This window comes from Echinops telfairi, unplaced genomic scaffold, assembly GCF_000313985.2.
Source record: "Echinops telfairi isolate 266 unplaced genomic scaffold, ASM31398v2 ScPeMD7_70;HRSCAF=299, whole genome shotgun sequence".
Classification (NCBI taxonomy): domain Eukaryota; kingdom Metazoa; phylum Chordata; class Mammalia; order Afrosoricida; family Tenrecidae; genus Echinops; species Echinops telfairi.
The window spans coordinates 32,332,358-32,354,187 of NW_022103968.1; the positions used below are offsets into that span (position 1 = coordinate 32,332,358).

A 21,830-nucleotide genomic window follows, 5' to 3' on the forward strand; every position below is an offset into this window, starting at 1 on the left:
CCCGTCCCAATTCCATATGGCCACATGGCCCTTGAAGCTGGCCTACCCATTGTGTTTCTTTCTGTAAAAGGGCAGGAAATAGCCTACGGAATGTTTGCCTTTCTGGGGAGCAAATGCCGGTCCTGCTGATGGGAAACTGGGCCTTCATGTCTTCCCTCTGTTTACGAGGACGGCAGAGCCATCTCCTCCCCATGTTATTCCTCCCCATTTATTGCGGGTCCGCTCCCTTCCCGCATCGTTGGGCCCAGCTTGTGAGGAGTGGTGTCTTTGAGCTTGGGCTGGGCAAGCGTCCAGGGGATGAAGAAACAGTTCTGTGGGACAGGAGCGCCTTTGTTTGCAGGCCTCGGAGTTGACAGCTTTATTCCCTAAGGCATCTGCCAACCCGCTCTTGGTTTCGCAGCAGATTTGTCCTGCATGAAAGGGGTATCATTTCTGCAGAGGTTTGCACAGGAGCTGTCTCTGGTAGTAAACATCTCCCAGGAACCATGACTGTCCTGGCAGCTCAGGGACACACTGGGTTCGGAAGTCCCGGCACCAAAGAGCTGTCTGAGTGTAAGCTGATGCCCTGGTCCTGTGGGTTTTTGAAGTCTCCCATTCGCTGAGCCCTGTCATTGATCTAAGATGCTGTTCCTGGGAGAGTGGGAGGGACTGGCTGGCGGTGGGCTCTCCGTTGCTGGCTTTTGTACCTAAGCAAGCTTGGTTTTTCTCACCTGTGGAATGGGAATGATAAGCATGCTACTGGCTATGGCGTTATGTAGCTTAACTAGGATGAGGCAGACCAAGGGTCCAGCATAGGGTCTACCATATCAGAAGGTTCCACAGACTAACGGGTTTCTGACCCAACATGGCAACATCAACTCTCGCTTGAGTTTCCAGCCTGTTGGCCCAAATCATCGAGGCCAGTCTCTCAGTGTAAAATCAGACTCGGGGAGGGACAGAGATTTGAACAGGCTCCGAGTGGTGGCTGAGCCAAGCCTTCCCTAGAAACCACTAGCCCAGGGCTCTTTCGACCACCTCATGTTCCCTTTATCCATCTTCTTTTCCATCCAATTGACCCTTGAAAGCAAGGCCATCTACACGCTGAACCTCACTCATCACCAATTCATCCGCCAGCACTTAGCAGCCACCGAGACTCTCACTGGTCCCCAAGCTCTCCTTGTCCCCACCCCCAATACTCATCCACACAGAACTGCCCATGGCACAACTCCAGGGGCAGCACTGCCGCCACAGTGTCTCTGAATGATGGTGCTCCCTGCACTTAGGCAATGGGCTGGCTCGGTGGAAATGTTCAGTGCACATCCGTGAGAAAGCACGTGGGCTGTTGGGCTGGGGATGTATCTTTAAACTCGGCAGAGTCATCAGTCCCACTGAGAAGCTGCTGCGATGGAATGCGAACGTGCAGAAGCAGCACGTGAAAGAAGCCTGTCAGTCATGTCAGCCTGGGGAGGGGCGAGTCGGGGTGGGACTCTCGTTGGGGTTTGGGGGTGAGGAAATGAAGAGCGTCACTCCCGGCAGCGTCAGCCTGACAGCCTCGGCTTTTCTGTCTCCTTTTTCTCTCTCGTTTTTGTCCCCCGCCCTCCCTCTAGAGGCGTTTTCTTAGACACCATCCTCCCCCGTCGTGATGACAATGGCGTCAGGCCAACCATTGGCCAGCGCGTGCGCCTCAGCCAGGGAGACATAGCACAAGCCAGGAAGCTGTACAAATGCCCAGGTAACTGCCAATCTGGAGATGTTCCCGTCCTCCCTAATCCTCCGGGGAGCACATGGCTCCACTGCTGTCCGCAAACATTTCTCTTTGGTGGGAAGACAGCCCGGAGAAGAAATGACCTCCTGACAGGTGCCATCTCTGGGGTGCTTCTCTTGGGAGGTGCGAGGCAGTGGACAGCCCGAATGAAGACGTGTTGGCAGCGCTTGCAGAATACTCGGTCTAGGAGCTCAGTGTACCTCGAAGGAGGCTGCTGGAATTCTCTGGCAAAACTCCGATGCTCAGAAAAGATCGAAGGCACAGTGGAACAGTAGTAAACCAGGGTCCAGTGCAGTGTGGCCCCCCCACCCATCCCCTCTCAATAACAGTAGAAACATCACTTCTTTTTTTTTTTCTTTTTTCTTTTGAAATTTCAATTTCTTATTGTTGACTTCAGTTTGGTATCGATTTATCTTTTTTTTTTTTTAAACATTTTATTAGGGGCTCATACAACTGTTATCGCAATCCATACACACATCAATTGTGTAAAGCGCATTTGTACATCATTCTCAAAACATTTTCTCTCCACTTAAACCCCCACATTAGGTCCTCATTTTTCCCCTCCCTCCCCGCTCCCCCCTCCCTCATGAGCCCTTGATAGTTTATAAATTGGTATTTTGTCATCTCTTGCCCTGAAACATCACTTCTTTCTCTGAGACTGGGGGATATGGATTTGGAGAAACAAGAGTCCAGAGAATTTTCCGCAAGACAAAGAATGAAAGGGAGGTCTTAGGAAGGTGGGAGTCAGAGTCTCACATACTGGAAGGCCGGGGGGGGTTATCCAGCAGCTACATGAGATTGCCCCTGTGGTCTTGAGGCTCCTGTAGTCATCAGAGTTGTCAGTCAAAGGCAAGCAGTCTGCCCTGGATGACTGGGGCAGGAAACTGGGGTCTCTAAGAGCTCAGAAGTTCCTCTCTGTCTTCTGTATCCTTTAGCACGATTTTGCCCAATGGTGTAAGCTGCTGTAGGCCCCCTTAGACTACTGAACTTCTACACAATGGCTACAGCAGCCACGTGTTTACCACCGATGGGAGAGAATATGTTTTAGGGTCTTGGAAATGCAGAAGGAAATTCCATTCCCAGCAGGTTCAATAACCTTCAATGACCCCACTCCTGCACCAGACACAAGGAGGCTCCCTGGTGGTGTTGTGGGTACACGTTGGGCTGTGACCCTAAAGATCAGCAGTTTGAGGCCACCAGCTGCTCCATTGGAAAAGATGGAGCTTTCTACTCCTGTGAAGAGTTACAGTGTCGGAAACTCACAGGGGGCCATTCTACGCTGGCCTAAGGTTCACCGTGAGTGGACATCGAGGTCAGTGAGAAAGGAAGACGCGCGGTTTGATCGCAGGACTGAAGATGTGAACTGGAGTCATCCCAGAACATCTGGACTGCCACACTGCCCTCCTCAGCAGAGTCACAGGGCAGGCAAAGGGCTGCGTGGGGGCTCGCTCCCTCGTGAGGCTGGAGGAAATGCGTCCATCCGAGTCATCCGAGGGTATGCTTGAGCCAAAGTGCAGGACACACATATCACATAACCTTGCAGCATGGACCAGGAAACCTTAGAGCATTCCCTGGGAAACGCCTGCGCATTTATTTATTTATAATGTATACGTCGCCTCCTTCCCAGAGGATGCGAGGCAGCTGGTAAATGCCAGGCCGCCACACAGCCATGTCTCAGTTCTTGCAGGATGTGAATGCTTTTACTAAAATAATTTCCGTGGAACCCTTGGGGGTGTTGACGGCTGGGCATAATCCTCATGCTGCCTGGCAGTTGTTGGGTAACATGATCTCGAAGCCCCGATACCCAGGATTTCCTGGGCACCTCTCCAGATAGCCCTTCCTGCAGCTCCCCGCAAACGTGGGGCTTCAAGTTTTCAGCAGGAACCGAGAGCTTGGGCAGTTAGCCTGGAGACAGGAAATTGCAGAGCTGAGAGGAAGCTGGTTTCCCGAATTGGTACGGCTCCACAACATGGGGGGGTGGTGGGGAAGGGGGGCGGCGCGGGCCACTCAATAAGTCTATGTCTTTGCCTTTGGGGTCTGACTTCCTGGAGTCAGGGGAAGAAATAGAAAACTTGAAGCGTCCATGCACTAATAAATGACCGACTGGTTGCCATGGACTTGATTCTGACTCACGGCGACCCTGTGTGGGTCACAGTAGAGCTGCCCTCCTTTGGGGTCTCATTGGCTGATGTGTGGGAAGTTGGTCACCGGATCTTTCTCTCGAGGAAGCTCTGGAAGAAGTCAGATGGTCAACCCTTTGGTATTAGCTGGATGTAGCAACCTTTGTGCCACCCAAGGCGTCCCCACATACACCCAGTCCTCAGTTATCAGTATGGGCGACTGCAAAAGAAAACACATCACATCATTACGGAACTGCCGGACCACAGAGCCCGGTGGCCCAGTCAAGCACACACATCGCTCTAGCCCTCACAGCCAGCATGGCTCTTGCCTGTGTTCCGGCGGATGTGCATCCTTAGTTTGCAAAATAGTCAGGCGGTCAATTGTCTTTACTATGGTCAGACATGTAGTATGTCAGCTACCCAGGGAGTCCCTACCTGAGAATTTGGTGTACTCATATAAAACCAAACTCGCTGCCATCGAGTCAATGCTGGCCTCACCCCACTCCCCGTGGGTTTCCGAGACGGTGACTATTTATGGAGTAGAAAGCCCAGTCTCTCCCGCAGAGCTGCTGCTGGTTTCAAACCGCTGACCATGTGATGACAGCCCAATTCAGAACTCCCTCTATTTTTTTTTTTTAGGACCAATTATGGGCACTACTTTTCATACTCCTATAAAAAGTTCCAGTCTTGGAAACCCTCAGGGGCAGTTCTACTTAGCCCTATAGGGTTACCAGGCGTGGGAATCTACTTGCTGGCAGGAGGTTGGGTGTTGTGATATTTTTCATATGCATCAAGTCTGGGTTTCACACTCATAACTGGGCAACCTTAAAACAGTCAAGGACAGATGTGCCTAACAGTAGAATATTCCAACCTTCCATGCCATTGGCATTTTTTCTCTTTTGGGCAATATGGGAGAGCTTTCAGAGGCAGGTAGCCAAAGAGCGGTTTCAAAGTAAGAGTTGTTTCAAATCGACACTTTTAAATTCTTTCTGCCTCACCTTACTTATAATCTCATATTCTCTGCCACGGATATCAGTAGTCATTATAATTTATACTATGGAGAGTTCTCTGTATGCCAAACACGAAACCATCCCATTGTATTTAATGCAGGTGACGTAAATAACCTTCTGATGTGGGTCTCCACCCATTTTACAGAGAAGAAAACCCAGTGCACTCACACGTGAGCGCGCGCACACACACACACACACACACACACACACACACACACACACACAGGATGCCGACTCATAGAGCGCCTATAGGCAGGTTAGAATGGCCTCCTTTGAGTTCCGGAGACTGTAATTGTTAACGGGAGTGGACCCCAACTCTCTCCTGAGGAGCAGCTGGTGGCTTTGAACAGCACACCTTGGGTATCGTCGTCTAACACATAACCACTATGCTACCAAGGTGCTTACAGCCCAGCAAGACTGGGAAATTGGGTCAGGGCCACCACTGGCTGGAGGGTTGAGATACAAACCCCTGCTCTAGGCCACACTCAGCCCAGAGAGCCCCTGGGGGAACTCTGCAGGTGTTACTTTTTGGCGCTCAGAACCTAGTTTCACTTTTGCCAGCCAAAATGAGATGTAAATCTACCTGAGGCAGAGGGGTTTCTTTCCAAGGGGATCCTGGGACTTTGGCCTGTAAGGGGGTGCATTTGCTTGCAAGCCATTTGCATGGCGAGCCTTTGAGGCAGCACGCCCTCATTCCTCCCTGCCCCCGAGTGAGTGTGTGTGTGTCTGTGTGCGCAGGCAGGCCAGAATCACAGCTGTTGTTTCGCTTGTGCAGCGTGCGGGGAGACCCTGCAGGACACTACAGGGAACTTTTCGGCACCTGGTTTCCCAAATGGCTACCCTTCTTACTCCCACTGCGTCTGGAGGATATCGGTGACTCCCGGGGAAAAGGTAAGTGTGACTCCCCCTCCAGAAATAACCGAGCTTTCCTGGAATGGGGTCGAGGCTTGAGGGGTTGTTGCTGCTACTATTATTATTAGCAGTAGCGACTGCTTTTATTTTATGAGCATATGTGCAGGAGGAGCGCTGATGGTTTGGTGGTTACGCTTTGGGCTGGGGTCTGCATGGTCGGCAGTTCGGAACCACCAGCAGCTCTGCGGGAGAGAGACTGGGCTTGCTGATCCCGTAAACAGTAGCAGTCTTGGAAATACACACGGGGTCACTATGAGTCAGCATTGAGTTTGGTTTTACATGTATACCTTTTCCTCACGTATGGAATGTCTTGTTAGCTAACATTTTACAGTCTGATGTTTTGCAAGCTAATCATGCACAGTCAGCATTGACTTGATGGCAATGACGTTGACTTTATATGTGCCTGCCATAGTGAATGATCTCTGAACTTCTCAACCAGCCGTACCCATACAAGGAGCCTTTTGGGCTGTACTTCTTCCAAGACAGACTTATTTATTCTTTTGGCAGTCCATGATACTTTCCACGTTCTTCTCCAGCACCACAATTCAAATGCATCAGTTCTTTTTTTGTCTTCCCTCGTCAGTGTTCAACTTTCACATACATATGAGGCTATTAGAGATAGCAAGGCTTGGGTTAGTCCTTAAAACGGCCTCTTTGCTAAATATCCAAACATTCCAAAGCTATAAATCAAGCTAAAAGCCTGTCCAATAAAGTTGGCTCTCTCACTCACTCTCTTTTTGAACCTTGATCAATGCACCATCCTAATGCTCTGGAAGGGAGTTCCGATGATGCGATGGATAAGTGCTCGGCTTCTAACCAAAAGGTCAGTGGTTCAAACCTACCAGCAGCTCCGTGAGAGAGAAGACCTGGCGACCCCTTTCCTACAGATTGTTGTGGTGGCGTGCCATGGGACTGGTTCCCACGCATGGCAACCTGGTAGGACAATCAAACTGCCCTCCCGGTGTTCCTGGGCTGTAATCGCTACGGGAACAGATAGTCAAGTTTTTCCCCCAGCAGGGTAGCACCAACCTTTCCCTTAGCAGTGGAGTGGAGTCTTAACATTGCGCCACTACAGCTTAGGAGACGCTGAGCCATGCTGCTCTGGCTCACAGAGACTGTGCGTGGGAAAGACTGGACAACGCACAAGAACGCTCTGCAAGGTGAGGATCCAATAGGGAATGTTAGGGCCCTCCAAGTGCTGTTCTGGAAGGTGGCAGTGTGGGGAGGAGTAGCTTCCACCCTGAACCAGATAGTCCTTCTTTCCCACTCCCACCCCTCTGACCCCACCTCACCTGCGGCCCCGGAACACCCATACACACATCCCAACACTCCCTCTCGGCAGCCACGCCGGGCTCTCCTGGTTGCACCCTAGCTGCCCGCCCAGCAGTGTGGACTCACTGGGTGCAAGCCTGTTCAGGTGAGAACGGATCTGGGCATGAGACCATTGCACACCCTGCAATCACTCTCAGGGCTGTGGGGATGGGGAACTCCAGGTCCCTGTATGAGTCGGAATAGATTTTAGGGCAGTGAGATTGGGTTTTGGTTTGGCTCCCAGGAATGTGGTCCGTAGGAGGTGGCCTGAGCTCTGTATGGGTACGTTCCTTTGACCTTTTAGATCCTTCAAAAACCCCACGAAACACCATACTTACTGCCATCAAGTGGATGTCGACTCATATCGACCCTATAAGACAGGGTAGAACTGCCCCTGTGAGTTTCCACGACTGTAACTCTTTACAGGAGTAGAAAGCTCCATCTTGCTCCCAAGAAGCTACTGGTAGTTTCGAACTGATGACCTTGTGGTTAGCAGTGCAACGAGTAGCCACTACTCCCCCACAGATCCTGTGGCCCTCTAAAACTGAGTACAGGGCATGATCCTCTTGCCCTGGTCCAAACGTGGGGTTGTTCTTGACCCTAATACATGATGCATAGTCTCAGTCACTGCATGTACGGGGAGTTTGAGATGCAACATGAAGAAAGTTGCTGAAATTCACAGGTGTTAAGATATAGAACTGAAAACTGGATTCAGGCCTTCTACACTCCAACGACATGAAGCCCACCTGTCTTCTACATCTCTCTCCAAAGCCACGGGTTCTTCAAGAAGTCCCAGCTTGAGTGAAACTGTCTTTGAGGAACTCTTTATTTGGCCTACTGTCCCCTTTTCAGAAAAAAAAAATTACCCAGCGCTCCCCTGGCAGTAAACAACTTTTGTACTGTGGCCCCCAATCCAGGATAAAGTGTAAGTGTCTATGTTTGCAGCACCGCCCCCTTTGGGAAGCACTGCAATAAAACCATACCTCTCAGAGGAGAAAGAACAGAACAGGGACTGCTGGTTTATGTGGCTGTCCCCCTCCTTAGAGACGGTGAACCCCTTAAGGACAGAGATTGTGCACACCCAACCCTGCCCATGGTATGACACTGTCGCCTAAGTAACGCTGATGGACCGTGTTTGTGTGCGTGGATGGGTGGGTGGGTGAGTGAAAAGCCTGAAGTTGGGGGTGGGGTACCGGTTGTTGGAATTTTCTAGGCACCTGTAGCCAACCTTCAGGTATCCCAAGTTCATAACTTTTTCATAAAAATGCCCATTGAAATGTCAAGTTGAGCGTGATGGGTTAACCAAAGAGAAATATTGACCAGGAATCATTGTGATCCTTTCTACGGGCTGGGGATTGGTCTCAGCACCTTTTGTGGGTCATCGTAATCCTCACAACACTGCTGTATGGCAAGTGCTATGGCCACGGCCATTTGACAGACGAGGGGATGGACATGCCCAAGCTTACTCAGTTTGTTGTAGTTTGACCTGAAGCAATATGACTCCAAGAGTCAGGATGTTGAACCAGTATGTGATTCCACAAAGGAAACAAGGGAATAGACATTTGAACATACACTTGATCCGGCTCTTAGCATTGAAGCCAGTGGGGTTGTGGTCAGCCCGGGAGAGTCCAGGTCTGTCCGATTGGGTGGGTTGGTTGCCCCTGTGCCTGCTGGAAAGAACCGACCAGTCGTAGTGGGGTCTGCCGTGGGCTGCTCACCTTCAGGTCAGCAGGTTGAAACCACCAGCTCTTCCTTGGAAGAAAGATGAGGCTTTGTGCTTCTGGAAAGAGTTAAACCCTAAGGGGAAGTTCTACTCTGTTGGATAGAGTCGCTGTGAGTCAGAATTGACCAGGAGGCAGTGAGGTTTGTGTGTGTGTGTGTGTGCGCACGCTTCTGGAGGCACTAAGAAAACAAAGGCAGGGACAGGTAATCTTCAAATTGTTGAGTTGCCCTACACAAGAAAGGCTATGTGATCCATTTGAACTGTGCCAGATTCAGCAGGCCTTAATTATTAGAGTTAACTGGGGGCAGAGAGAAGATACATCATCAAAATTCCTGTGCCAATGATTGCAACTTCTGCTTTGCCCAGCTTTCCCCAGAGCTGCTAGTAATTAGCAAACTTGATCGATTCAAGCATCACCTCCTGTTCATCACCTCTTCTCCTATGGTCTTTATGGTTCACTCACACGCTTAAAATAATTAGCATGAATAATTATCTCGTTCATTCAGACCATAAATGTGTTGCCAAGGACGCTGTAATAACATTTCCTTTCTGTAAATTTTAAAGGAGAGACTAGATTAAGAACTACCTTGCAATTAGCTGACAAAGTCGCACTGAACTTGTCAAACCAAATGCTAACCTTGTGGGTGATGCAAAAGAAGTCTAGGCTACAAACCCTGCCTTCAGGAGACTTCGAGTGTAGTCTTGCTCTCTGCCTGCAGTCCACATCCAAGGAGTCTCCTGGGATTGAAGAAGGGACATTAGCTGGGCACCAGGTTTCCCCCCAGGACATGGAATGAGTCTAACGTACAAGCAGGGTTGAGAACCACTGGTCTAGTCTGAATTGAAAGAAGAGAATCACACACACACACACACACACACACACACACACACTACAGCATAGGAGTGAGCTGTTATTTTCCGTTTCTGACTCTTTATATTCTAGGATCTCAGAGGTCTGTGTGAGGAAAAGGTGCCACTTGCCCTGAGACCTGGGCACTGGGCAGGACTTTTCCAAGGGAAGGGAGAAGTCCTCTCCACATCAGTCAAGCGAGGCGGCCTGTGAAGAGCCCACAGCGGGGCTTGTCTGCAGTAGCCTATGTGTATACTCAGGGTGGCTTGATTTTTAAAATGAGCTCTTCTTCTGTGCCAGGCTCAGCAGTCTACACTCTGTATGGTTTCTCAGGCAGCCCCCTCAGTAAACTGATGGTGCGTATATTCTTTTACAGATGGGGAAGCTAGAGGTCAAAGAGGACAAGCACGTCCCCCAAATGACAGACTAGTAAAGGGTACAACTGAGATGCAAATTCAGATCTGCATGGCCCTAAAGCCACTTGCTCTGGTCACGATCACAGGAGAAGGCCCTGGGTACAGTGAGGGGAAAATGTGGACCAAAACTCAAAATCATAAAAAAATAAAATTTAAAAAAAGACCAGACGTAACTGGTCTGATAGAGACCGGTGGAATCTCCCCTGGAGTATGGCCACAGGAGACTCAAAGGGCAGCGCTTGCCCCCAAACAAAGCTAAGGAGGAAAGGAGGTGCAGATAAGACACCAATGGAACTGGGAGATCCAGTGGGAAGGAGAGGGGAGCGCTGGTCTATTCTGGGGGCTGCCATCAAGGCACCAAACAAGACGTGTCTAAATTGTTGAACAGAAAACCAACTTGCTCTGTAAACTTTCACCCAAACCACCATCAAGTCAGAAGGACAAAACAAAACAAGCCACCTGCTCTGTGATCACTATAAGAGGGCGAGGTGTCCCCAAGAGGGACAGATGGGGCCAATCAGAGACTGACCGGAGAGAAGGGGCGTTTGAGCGGGGCCTAAGGAAGGTTCCACAAACACCGGTGTATCTGGGAGCACCGGCAGTTGACGTTGTCCATGAGAGAGCCTGGGGGGCCTGGAGAGTCCGCAGAGAGTTTAATTTCCGAGAGTGGGCCATCGGAAGCCCCACTGAAGTTGTCTGAGCAGGGGTGGCATCTGGTAAGCATGGCAGGTAAGTGGCAGATTGATGGAGAAACCCTCGTGTGCTGGATGGCAGGGGACACCGTTGGGAGGAGCCCAGGAGTCACATCAGAGGAAACCATCCAGGAAGGATGTTGAAGGGACGTCAAGGCTGGAGGGGCAGGGGGGCTCACTAGACGTCTTACAGGAAAAACTAATCTGTCAGAACGACGCTGAGCAGATGCAGAAGGTGTGGCTAGACAACGGGGCAAAGGAGAGCTAGCACAAGGTTTTGCACGTGGGGGGTGGGGGCGGTGGCATCTACAGAGGAAAGCTGGGAGGGACATGCTCTTCCAGAAAGTTGGATACGGTGGGGGGTGGGGGGGGCGGAGCAGGACCAAGGAAGTGAGAGAACAGTGGTGAAAATGGGCTTGTGGATTCTGGGCGAAGGGGCGATGGAGCCCAGACACTGGAGTCAAATAACAGTGCCTTAGGGTTGAAAGGAAGGGATCTCTCCACCCCAAACTAAAGATTTTCTTTTTGTGGGGTGGTGGTGGGTATGGCTTATATCAATACCATGTTGCACCAATAGATATCATTAAGGATTTTCTTACAGAAAGGGGAACCCCGGGACGATTTGAGTACGAAGGGGCTTCAAAGAGTTTGTGGGGAAATTTCATTATGCGGTCAACACCCCACCCCACCCCCGCCGCCCCTTTTATTGTGCATTGGGTGAAGGGTTACAGAGCAAATCAGTTTTTCATACAATAATTCGTACATATTATGTCTCATGTCATTGATTGCAACCCACACAATGTTTCTGCCAACCTCCTCTTAGGTCTGTTGTCTTCTCCTTCCCCCGTTCATGTGTGTTTGCCGACCCCCCAGTTAGTCACTTACCCTCCCAACCCCTTCCACCCCTGGTAACCATCAGAGGTGGTTTCTGCTGGTGGGAAAACTTGACAGTGGTAAGTCTCGTTCAACATTGGCCCTTCTGGTGACTGACTTATTGGCCTCAGCCTCATCCCTCCCAGGTTCCTCCTTGCTAGGCGTGTTTCTCAGAGTCCTCGCTATCCGTTCAGGCTGCGTACTTTTCCATCGTGTGCCTGTAGCATTGTTGGTTTATCCCTTGGTCCGTTGGCAGGCAGTGGAACCTTCTGTTATCTTTTGATTCCACTTTCCATGAACTTTGTGATGCCCCCTCAGATGGAAGGCAGAGACCACTGGAGGGGGAGAGAGTGGAGAGGTGGTGGAGAGAGATGGGGACTGGCTGAGAGTTGGAAAAGGAAAGGTCACAGGTGCAGGGGCTGGGGCAGAGCAGGAGCCTGGAGAGCCAGAAGGGCAGATGGGTTAGTCTGGGTGGACTAGAGAAACAAATTTATAGACACTCATGTGTATAAGAAAGAAAACATCCCAGCCCACTCCAGATCAAGTCCGTAAGTCCGATATTAAACCATATGCCCAATACCAGTCTATAAATTACTCTTTAGACTCACGCAACACATGCAATGACACTGAATGCAGGAAGATCACAGGCCAGTGGATGGAAAGTTTTGTGGATCCAGTGGCAGTGGAAGCCTCTTAGTGCTGGGCTCCTCCAGCTCTAGCTCCAGGGCTCTGACTCCATCAGTGTAGCTCCATGTGGCTTGTCAACAGGAATGTCTCAAAGGGAGAGTGTGTGTCCCGGCTCCAGGGAGGAAAATTGGAGTTCCCAGAATCCTCAGGAGAAAGCCATGCCCACACAGAGGCCTCATTGGCTATGACCTGATTGACAGGCTAGACGCCACCTCTTCCCTCAAGTTGACAGGAGATTATGTAACTGCCATTGAAGGGAACGGATGGAGCAGGGATGTGTCCCCCCCCTCCCCTGGGAAGAGGGTAAAGTTGGAAGCTGGGCCCGGACAACCAGCTTTGTCGCAGGAGGAAGTGTGGGACCTTGCGTGGTGGAGCTGGAATGGGAGGTGATGCTGTTGTGAGGTGTTCTGACTCATAGCGACCCAGTGTACTCACAAAACCCTGTCCGGTCCTGCCCATCCTCAATGAGCCCATTGTTGCAGCCCCTGTGTCACTCTACCTGGTCGAGGGTCCTCTTTTTCGCCCTCCCTCCACCTTACCAAGCATGATATGTCCTTTCCCTGGAACTAGTCGTGCCTGATAACGAGAGAGATGATGAGTGGAGAGAAAACCCTGAACCCCACTAGCAGTCTTCTAGGGGAGTCCCGAGCTAGTAGAGTTGCAGTGAGGACCAGGTGTGCTGAGGATTAGTCTGCAGGACCACTCAGGCCCCTGTGCTGGGTACCCATTTAGTGTCAGGAACAATCACTGAATGACCTCAGGGGTGCACAGAAGAGCTGAAACGGTCCTTCGTAGCAATTCTGAACCCCCTAACCACTAGACTTTGCTTAATATCCTTGCCCTTCCTGCCTCATTTTAGACACAGACACTAAACTATTCTGGCTCTACAGTGTTGTTGATTTCTGTCCCTGAATCAGCCCCCAAACCCTTGGTGACTCCACACAGGACAGAACAGAATGCTGCCCAGTCCCTATGATCAGTTGTGAACTGGACAGTGTGACCTAGATCAGTGGTTCTCAACCTTCCTAATGCTGCGACCCTTTAATACAGTTCCTCATGTTGTGGTGACCCCCAACCATAAAATTATTTTCATTGCTACTTCATCACTGTAATTTTGCTACTGTTAGGAATCGGGTGACCCCTGTGAAAGGGGTCGCAGCACTCCGGTTGAGAACCGCTGGCCTAGAGGGTTTTCATCGGCCGATCTGGGGAATGGATCGCCAGGCCTTTCTTTCTCATCTTAGTTTTAGTCTGGAAGCTCTGTTGAGACCTTGCAAGCCTCTAATGACACGTAGGGGTAGCTGTGCATGAGGGCATTGAGTAAGATTCAAATCCAGATCTGATGCACGGAAAGTGAGCATTCTAGCACAGAACCATCACTGCCCCTCTCACCTCCCTGACCGCACTTACCCTTTTCTCTGAGATGCCCTCTCACCCATCGAATCCCATTCCCCTTTCATTTACATGCCTCCTCTCTAGGAAGTCTTCTCCAGTGGCACCAGCCAGATTTAGTGCTACCTCCTTATCAAAAGACCAAACCCAACCCATTGCCACTGAATCGATGCTGACTCACAGTGACCCTACAGGTCAAGGTAGAACTGCCCCCATGAGTTCCCAAGACTGTATCTTTTTACGGGAGTAGAAAACCTGTCTTTCTCCCTCAAAGCAGCTGGTGGTTCTGAACTGCTAACCTTGCAGTTTAGAAGCCCAGTGCATAACCACTATATCACCAGGGCTCCTTGTCCCTACCTAGGCATGCCAACATGTTCTTTAGAACCATCTCCTCTCTTTGCAGCATTTACACCATAGTGTGCTAATGAACTTGATACACCTGGGTTGCTTTCTGAGCTCCCTGCACACCCCAAACCTATCTTACTGCTCGTATCTCAATTGGCCGGTAGACTGACTCGCTGTCAGAGTTCAACACAGGGTGGCGGTATGAATGAATGAATGAATGAATGAGTGGATAAGCTTTAGGAAGACTAGTAGACATACCAGCCTCCGAACAGAAAGGTCCTGGCTGGGGGGACACTGATCATGGAACTGCTCAGATGCACTAGGGTTAACCCTGAATCATTTGGAATGATTGATAGTGTTATAAGATCTCTCCATATCTCTGAACTTCATCAACCTCTTCCTTCTTTTTAGATTCCCCCGTGTCCTTGCACCCCGGTCCATCTTTTTTAATGCATCTTGCTTTCTGTAAACCATCTCGTGACTTCAAAAGCTCAAGCGATTCCCCAGACAGAACCAAAGGGACCCATACCCTTCTGCTTACTCCCCATCCTGCTTAACGTTTATTATTTAATGTCATGGGGTTTCCGGTGGCTGTATTTCCAAGGAGACCCTCCTACTGTGGCTTGACAGCCCTGCATGCTAAAGGGTAACACGAGAATACAAGTATTCGAGATAAATCTTTCCAAACTCCTTTGGCTCTGCTGCCCAAATTCACTCTATGGTAACTCTTTACAGATCACCCTAAACTTCACGTCCATGGATTTGTTTAAAAGCCGCCTGTGCTGGTACGATTACGTGGAGGTCCGGGATGGTTACTGGAGAAAAGCCCCCCTCTTGGGTGAGTTGCCCGTAGGAAGCCTTCCGAACCCCTGCTTTGATGTGTGGGGCGATGCTGGGCGGGTGGGGTGGGGAGGGTTGGCGGTGACGGTTGCACACGAAACTCTGCGGGGCTCTGTGATACTGTAAAACGCTGCCCACGCCATTTGGCCACACATGTTTAGAGCTTCTAAAACGGCAAAAACCTTTTGGCCCAACAATTCCTCTTCTTGGAGTTTCTTCGAGGGAACTCATTCAGGAAGTGTGCACCTCTTTTGTGACAGCGCTGCTCACTGAAGCCGGAGAAATCGCAAACGATTGAAATGCCCAGCAGTTAGGGTTAGCGGAATCCATTAGGATGCATCTTTGGAATGGGAGAGTCTCTGTCCATTCTGGGGGGTAGGGGACATGTTCGGGGTGGTGGTGGTTGTTGGGTGCCCTCAAGTCAATTCGAACTCACAGCAGTGCTGTGAACAATGGAACAAAACACTGCCCCATCTGCCACCACCTTCACATCCGCACGCGCCCAGGTTCGAGCCCATTGGTGCAGCCCCGCGTTGGCCCTTCTGCTTGAGGATCTGTCTCTTGGTCAGTGACCCACTTCCCCTAGCCCGTTAGCCGTGACTACTGGTTAGTATGGAAAGGTGTTGCTTGTGCATTGTTCATGGAACAGCCTGCTGCAGAGTGAGAGAGACGGCAGGATTCCGTGTGGCGGAAACATCGCTCTATGCACATGGGGCCGGCGTCTGCCAGCTCAGACGCCTGGGGGGACAGGGCATAGATGAACAAAGTTGGGTGGTGCAATACGATCAAGGATTGTAGAACATGGAACTGGAGAACAAGTCGCCTGTCCGAATCATTTCCAACAAAATCGCTGTAAGCACTGTGCAGGCTGGGTTCAGCATGAAGAAATCAGCTGCCAGCCTAATAGAACATAAATATATGTGTATGTACCTGCGTCTCAGCACTATTAGAACCGTGGCTATAAATAACTAATGCACAGTGGTGACTTTAGGAAGGCAGGGTGGTTTTTGGTTTTTTTTGAAGCACCATACTCTGTCCTTGGCTTAGCTGTCTTTTCTACGAGGAGCAGGTGTGATTTTGTGAAAACCGTACAGGAACTCCTCAGAAAAAGACAACTTGGACAAGGGGGAGTGAGTGCAAAGAGAACGGTTAGTTAGTTCACCCAAGGCTGGCCGCCAGCAAAGAAATCCCTCAAGGTTTGTGCCAACGGCTCTGGTGCCTTTGGAGGAGACAGTGAGACCCAGCCCAGGACTGGCAGCCATGGTACAGCTAAAGAGAGAAGGTTAACGAGGAGCCCGATGGAAGGGTCTTAGCCAAGAGTGGGTTGCCCTTATTCCTAGGGTGGTCTGGAGGGTGGAGCCCCGGGTTGGAGAAGGCAAAGCTCCCCGGGGGGACTTGGTTCTGGTCTGCCTTCAAAGGGGCAGAGGAGCCCTACTTTTTGTGCAATGAATGACCAGCTGCTGTCGGGCTGGCTGACTGAAAGTGGCAAAGAAAGAAGAAGGCTGACCCGGGAGTCTCACTGCCTGGCATGGCGTGTATGCGGGGTCTTCCAAAAGTTAGTGGGGAAAAGGAATGACAAGATCGTGGAATCTCTTCCAGAACTTTTTGCGTACGCGGTTGGGGTTGAGAGGTACAAGGAAGAGGAAGGGCGGAAGAGACCAGAACTGAGAGTCTGGTGAGACCCAAAGGGGTCTGGCAGATAGTGGGGTCAGGGGTTGTCAGCAAGGTCAGCTGCTGTGGAGAGCAACCTCTGAGGCCCTCAATCCAAGAAGTACATTCCTGGGGGTCCAACAGGCATGACTGTGTGCCCATAGGAGCTCTTCAGAGCTGAAGGGCAGCTAGGGCAGGCTCTGAATGGGGCACTGGGCTGCCACTGTAATTTCTTAATTATGTTCTCTAGTTTACTTCCCTGGAATCGACTGTCCATTGCAAGGACGACACGGAACTCACAGACATAATTCACAATGAAAGGGCTTATTAAGGAAGTTAACAAATTGCCATGTCAGCAAGAAATGCCCGTGTTTGAATTGTTTATCAGGGCACATTACAAAGTTCTGCATAGGGCATACCACCCTGCTACCAGCCTCAGTCTGAAGGCACCCAGATCAAGCTCAGTAAACCCAGCTCCCCAAACTAAGTGCCTAAAAGCCTCAGCCTGAAGGCACTCGGTTCCATTTCCATGGATTCTGCAAGTCCAGCTTCCCCAGTGAAGTGTCCAGAGGCACCCTACTCCGCAAGCCAGCCTCCTGTACAAAAGCACTTAGCTCTACTTGCTCCGTGGGTTGAGCCATCCATTGCTCGGTTCCGTGCTCTGGCTCCTGACTCTGCTGCTGCTCTCGGATGTTGTCGCTGTCATCTGGATCCAGGAGGTTCGCTGCCCAGAGGATGCACTCTACTCCTGGCCCTTGCTGGTAGTGAGATTCCTCCTCCTGCTTCTCAACTCCAAAACCAAACTCACTGTCATCGAGTTAATGCAGACACATGGGGACCCCCTGTGGGTTTCCAAGACTGTAACTGTTTGCGGGAGTAGAAAGCCCAGTCTTTCTCCCTCGGAGCTGCTGGTGGTTTCCAACTGCCCAGTGTGTAACCACTACATCACCAGGGCCCCTCCTGCTGCTCAGAGGCTCACTGTATACACAGCAGGGTGGCTGGCCCTCCAGGGAGTCCTGTTCAGAATTACTCACAGGTGAATCCCATCAGTATCTCCCCCTTCTTGTTACCAGATCCACTGGGGGAAGGTCTTTTGGTGGGAGTTAAAGACTTTGGTTAAGAGAACCACTTTAAATAATTCACTGTCCCTGTAAGCCACCATTCGCAGGAAGAATTCAGGTAATGAGTGATCTACCTAGGTATGCAAGTCAAGAAGGTGGACTTGTGTTAAGCACAAACAGGAGCGGCAGGGTGGAAGCGGTTGGTCCGAGTGTTCTGTTTCTGGTCTAACACGGACAGACCAGAGGTGTGCCCGCAGCGGGAGGGAGGCATCCTTTCCGGCATGTGCCGGTTGGGTGTAGCGAAAGGACCAACACCATTTGCTGCCATGTTGATTCTGACTCATGGGGACTCCATGTGTCGATGGCAGAGCTGTGATCCGTAGGGTTTGCAGTGGCTAGTTTTCCAGAAGTAGATCACCAGGTCTTTGTTCCAAGGCACCTCTGGGTAGACTCAACCCCCAAACTTCCCGTGGACAGCCTCCAAGTTTGGTAACTTTTTGCACCACCTGGGGGTTGCAAGCAGTCTGTCCAGGGGCCAGAGGTTCCCCAGCCAGGCTGAACACTCGCATAGCCTAGGTTGGTTTCTAGGAATACAGACTCCTGGGCGACTACTGAAGCACAATCTCCGTGGGTTGGGCCCGAGAATGATGCCATTTACCTGTCAATACCTATGCCTGTCCACATGCCTGGCATCACAATCATAGGATGCTCGAGGTGGCTCCCTTTGGGAGAGGAAGTGAGAAGAGGCAGGCAGAGAGCATCATGTTGGTTTTATAGACCTCTGGATTCTTTGAATCTTGTATGAGGATACGCTCAGGAGTTATTTTAATGAAGACATGAAGGTTTTTTTTAGGGCTGTATATAAGGAGTGTCAGGGAAATGTGAAATCAATACCTAGCAGAGACCTTATTGTCACATGGCCTTTAGTCAATTTTGACTCTTAGTGACCCCAGGTAACGGAGTAAAACTACTTCCATGGGGTTCTAGGCTATAATATTTATGGGACCAGATGGCCAGGCCTGACTCCTGTGAAGTCACTGGGGGATTAGAACCACCAACCTTTCAGTTGGCAGCCAAGAACTTAATCATCATGCTACCTAATCCTACCCCTTCATGAGAAGTCCAAGCTGCCTCCAATGTGGGCCACACAGCCCAGTAGTGACCGAGATCAGACCAGACCTCAAACCTGCCGGTGATGGAGAGAGCCACTGGTGGACCTCTCCCCTCGGGATTGCCAGGAAAAACAAAACAAAACATTATCCAGTGTGTCTCTGAAATTCAAATTTAACTCGACTCCCTGTATTTTTGTTTGCTAAATCTGGCAACCACATATCCCTGCAAGAGTGGGATAGCTTTACAGGGCTCAGGCGGAGGAAGTTCTCTGTTGCCCAAGTCTTCGTCCACCCCATCCCCCACTTCCCCCCCACTCCCCCCACCATGAGGGCCATGGCACATTCCTGAGAGTGGGCATAAGCAGAAGGTTCCCAGCACATAAATCCTTTCTCTTGAAATAGAAGCAAAATTTCACTCCTGGAATCTCAGGTCACACTTGCATGGGTTAGAAGGTAGTGGGGCTTGTGCTGTATGTAGATTTGTTTGGGGGAGGGAGCGTACTGCAGCCAGGCATGGCCCAGCGCCTGCAACTGTCACTCTTCATTTTTGAGAGTGATCCTCTGCCAACCAGTTGGCCGGCTCTGATGTTTCCAAATGCAGTTGTTAGAGAACTTTTGTGTCCGGAACAAGCGCATTGTGCGGACCGAGCTGGTCCCCGGGAGGGGTCAGTGCTATGCAGTCTGCCAGGAGGCGCAGGTCAATGCCCCTTTCGCAGGAGGCAGAGCGGATTAGGGAGGATGGTGAAAGTATGCTTCTTGCTCTGAAAAACTGTGCATCACATACTTTCCCAGGGCAGTGTGTGAAAATCCAGGAATAATGGATGCATAACTTTTAATGAATGAACCCTTTATGACTCCCCGTGGAGTCCACTTGTCGTGTCCGCATCTGCATTTCCTCTTCCCGATGCCTTATTAAACCCCTCCTCTAAACCCAGGAACCAGATTGCAATTTGGGAATTCGACACCTCTCCCCCCAACCCCGCCAACCCCCCAGTTCATTCCTCCAGCCTGCGAGTCTCTGAGTCTCCGTGGAAGGATGGGGGGCGTTCTCATAGCGGTGCAGCAGAGATGTAAGGAGATGGAGAGCATTTCACGGCTGGTTAAAGACTTCAAATTGGTCTTTCAGTTGCAGAGGTCGCTTGGAAGATTGCACGGAGAGTGAGGAGTAAGGTGGCGTCCCAGAGAACCCCCTCTGGTACACTGACACACGGTCCTCCGTGTCCGACTACCCTCCCGTATTTCTTCCAGAGACATGGCCCCAACAATGCACTTTTGTATGCAGAACTGTCTTCTGGGCATTCTGTGCCACCACAATGCGGATAAAAGCCCCTTTTCCCCCTACCCTGAAGTGGAGAGAGAAGTTCAGAAAGGCCAGGCGGGCCAATCAGGGGGCCTGGCCCCACTGTTGGGGCTCCCTGGGCCGGGCGGCCGCCCAAATGAGCAGACCTGATGAAGTGAGCCCGACAGCCCAGCCTGGCTTTTCCACGGAGTTGCTTTATGCTTTGAGAGTCTGTTTCCCAACTAGGAGACAGGGCTGCGTGGACATTCCCGGGCTGCAGGCGGCTGTCTTCTTCGTGAGCCGTGTGCGGTGCGCAGAATAAGCAGGCAGGTCCTTCAGATGGTGGTGGAGGTGCTGGCAAAGACAGGACGAAGATGCTGTAGATGAGGAAGGTCAAGATCAGAAGCTACCAGGGTTCAAACCCGGTCCCATTCTTGGAGTGATGCAGCCATTTCACACACACAACCCACCCCAATGTCCCCTCTTAGAGCTCCACACCCTCAGTTTTCTCATCTGTGAAACGGGATTAATAATGGTACCTAATTCCGAGGCTCGTGGGGCTAACCGGGCAGGGCCTGGCCTGCTTTGCTGTGTGCCTTCCCTGCAAGTCTGATCCAGTCCCGACCGACTCTGCAGGACTCAGCAGGACGGCTCCATGGGGTCCCCCAGCTTCAGCTATCAAGGGTGCAGATTGTCTGGTCACTTCCACAGAGCAGCCGGTCAGTCCAAACCGCCAGCTTTAGCTATGGCGCTCCCGGGGCTCCGGCACGTGTGGCATCGATGCATTCAACAATAGGGCTCCTGTGAAAATGATGATGGTGAAGATGGAAATGCCAGTGTCACCCAGGGTGGACAGGGTGGGGGTGGGGGTAGGCACAAAGTGGAAGGCCCTGGTTGAAGGGTCATCACAGAGCACTTTGGGGAGCACCATTGCTTCAAGCCTGGGGCAGGGATATGTTAGCCTGTGGCTTGATATCGGGGGCTGTGTCTCATCCGGTTAGGTGCTTACGCAGTGAAAGACTCTTCTCTTTGGGAAGGGGTCCCCAGCCGCTGTGACAGCTGGGGCTTTAAAAGGAGAAACTTGGACTTGAAACTTGGCCCAGGCTGGGAAGGAATTCCTTTTGTGAGCCGGCGTGGTCTACCTGCTGTTCTGCAGATCCGCCTCCTCACTGGTAAGCAACCCTCCCCATCTGTACGCGTTGTTTTCCAAGAACTAAACCGACACTAATTGGCCATGCCAGAGGAGCCATTACTGAACATTTATAGGCTTCTGATGGATTTTTTCCCTTGTTGGATTCTTGGCAGCGGCGTCTGTTCATCTCACTTAATACTCAGCATACCCAATCCAAGAGGCTGCAGGTGGCCAGATCAGAAGGAAGCCCAGAGAGATTAGCAGCCTCAACCCGCCTTTCTTTCCCAAAGAATGTATGCCAAGCTTGGCCATTAGGACACATCTGTAGTGGCATTTGCTTCCACTCCTGCCCTGCCCTCGCTTCCCGGCCACCCTCCATTTCTTAGATGGACAAACAGAGCTTCAAGTAGTTAGTTACTCCAGTATCTATCAAGGTACTGGCAATAAGAGGATATCCACCAAATATTTGTTAACTGGACTTAACACACCAGCCAACCAACCAACCAACCACAACTGGCTTCATTGATATACAAGTCACATACCAAACAACTCCCTCTTTCAAAGGGTGCGTGTCAATGACTTTCAACATGACCACAGAGCCGTGGTGTGCTCCACTCTCTCTTCCTCCCCCTTCATTTACTCCTGTGTGCTCTGATCAGACATGTCCCTGTCCCTGAGCTG

The 21,830-nt window shown here is 50.9% G+C and overlaps 1 protein-coding gene across 1 annotated transcript in view; it reads left to right on the forward strand.

Annotated features, from left to right (window-relative positions):
- The window catches only part of TLL2 (tolloid like 2), a 169,162-nt gene that overhangs the window by 110,335 nt on the left and 36,997 nt on the right, over positions 1-21,830 (forward strand). The window contains exons 10-12 of the mRNA XM_013004185.2: positions 1,587-1,711; positions 5,650-5,765; positions 14,811-14,913. Coding sequence (XP_012859639.1) covers positions 1,587-1,711; positions 5,650-5,765; positions 14,811-14,913 — 344 coding nt within the window. The remainder of the gene's footprint in view (positions 1-1,586; positions 1,712-5,649; positions 5,766-14,810; positions 14,914-21,830) is intronic.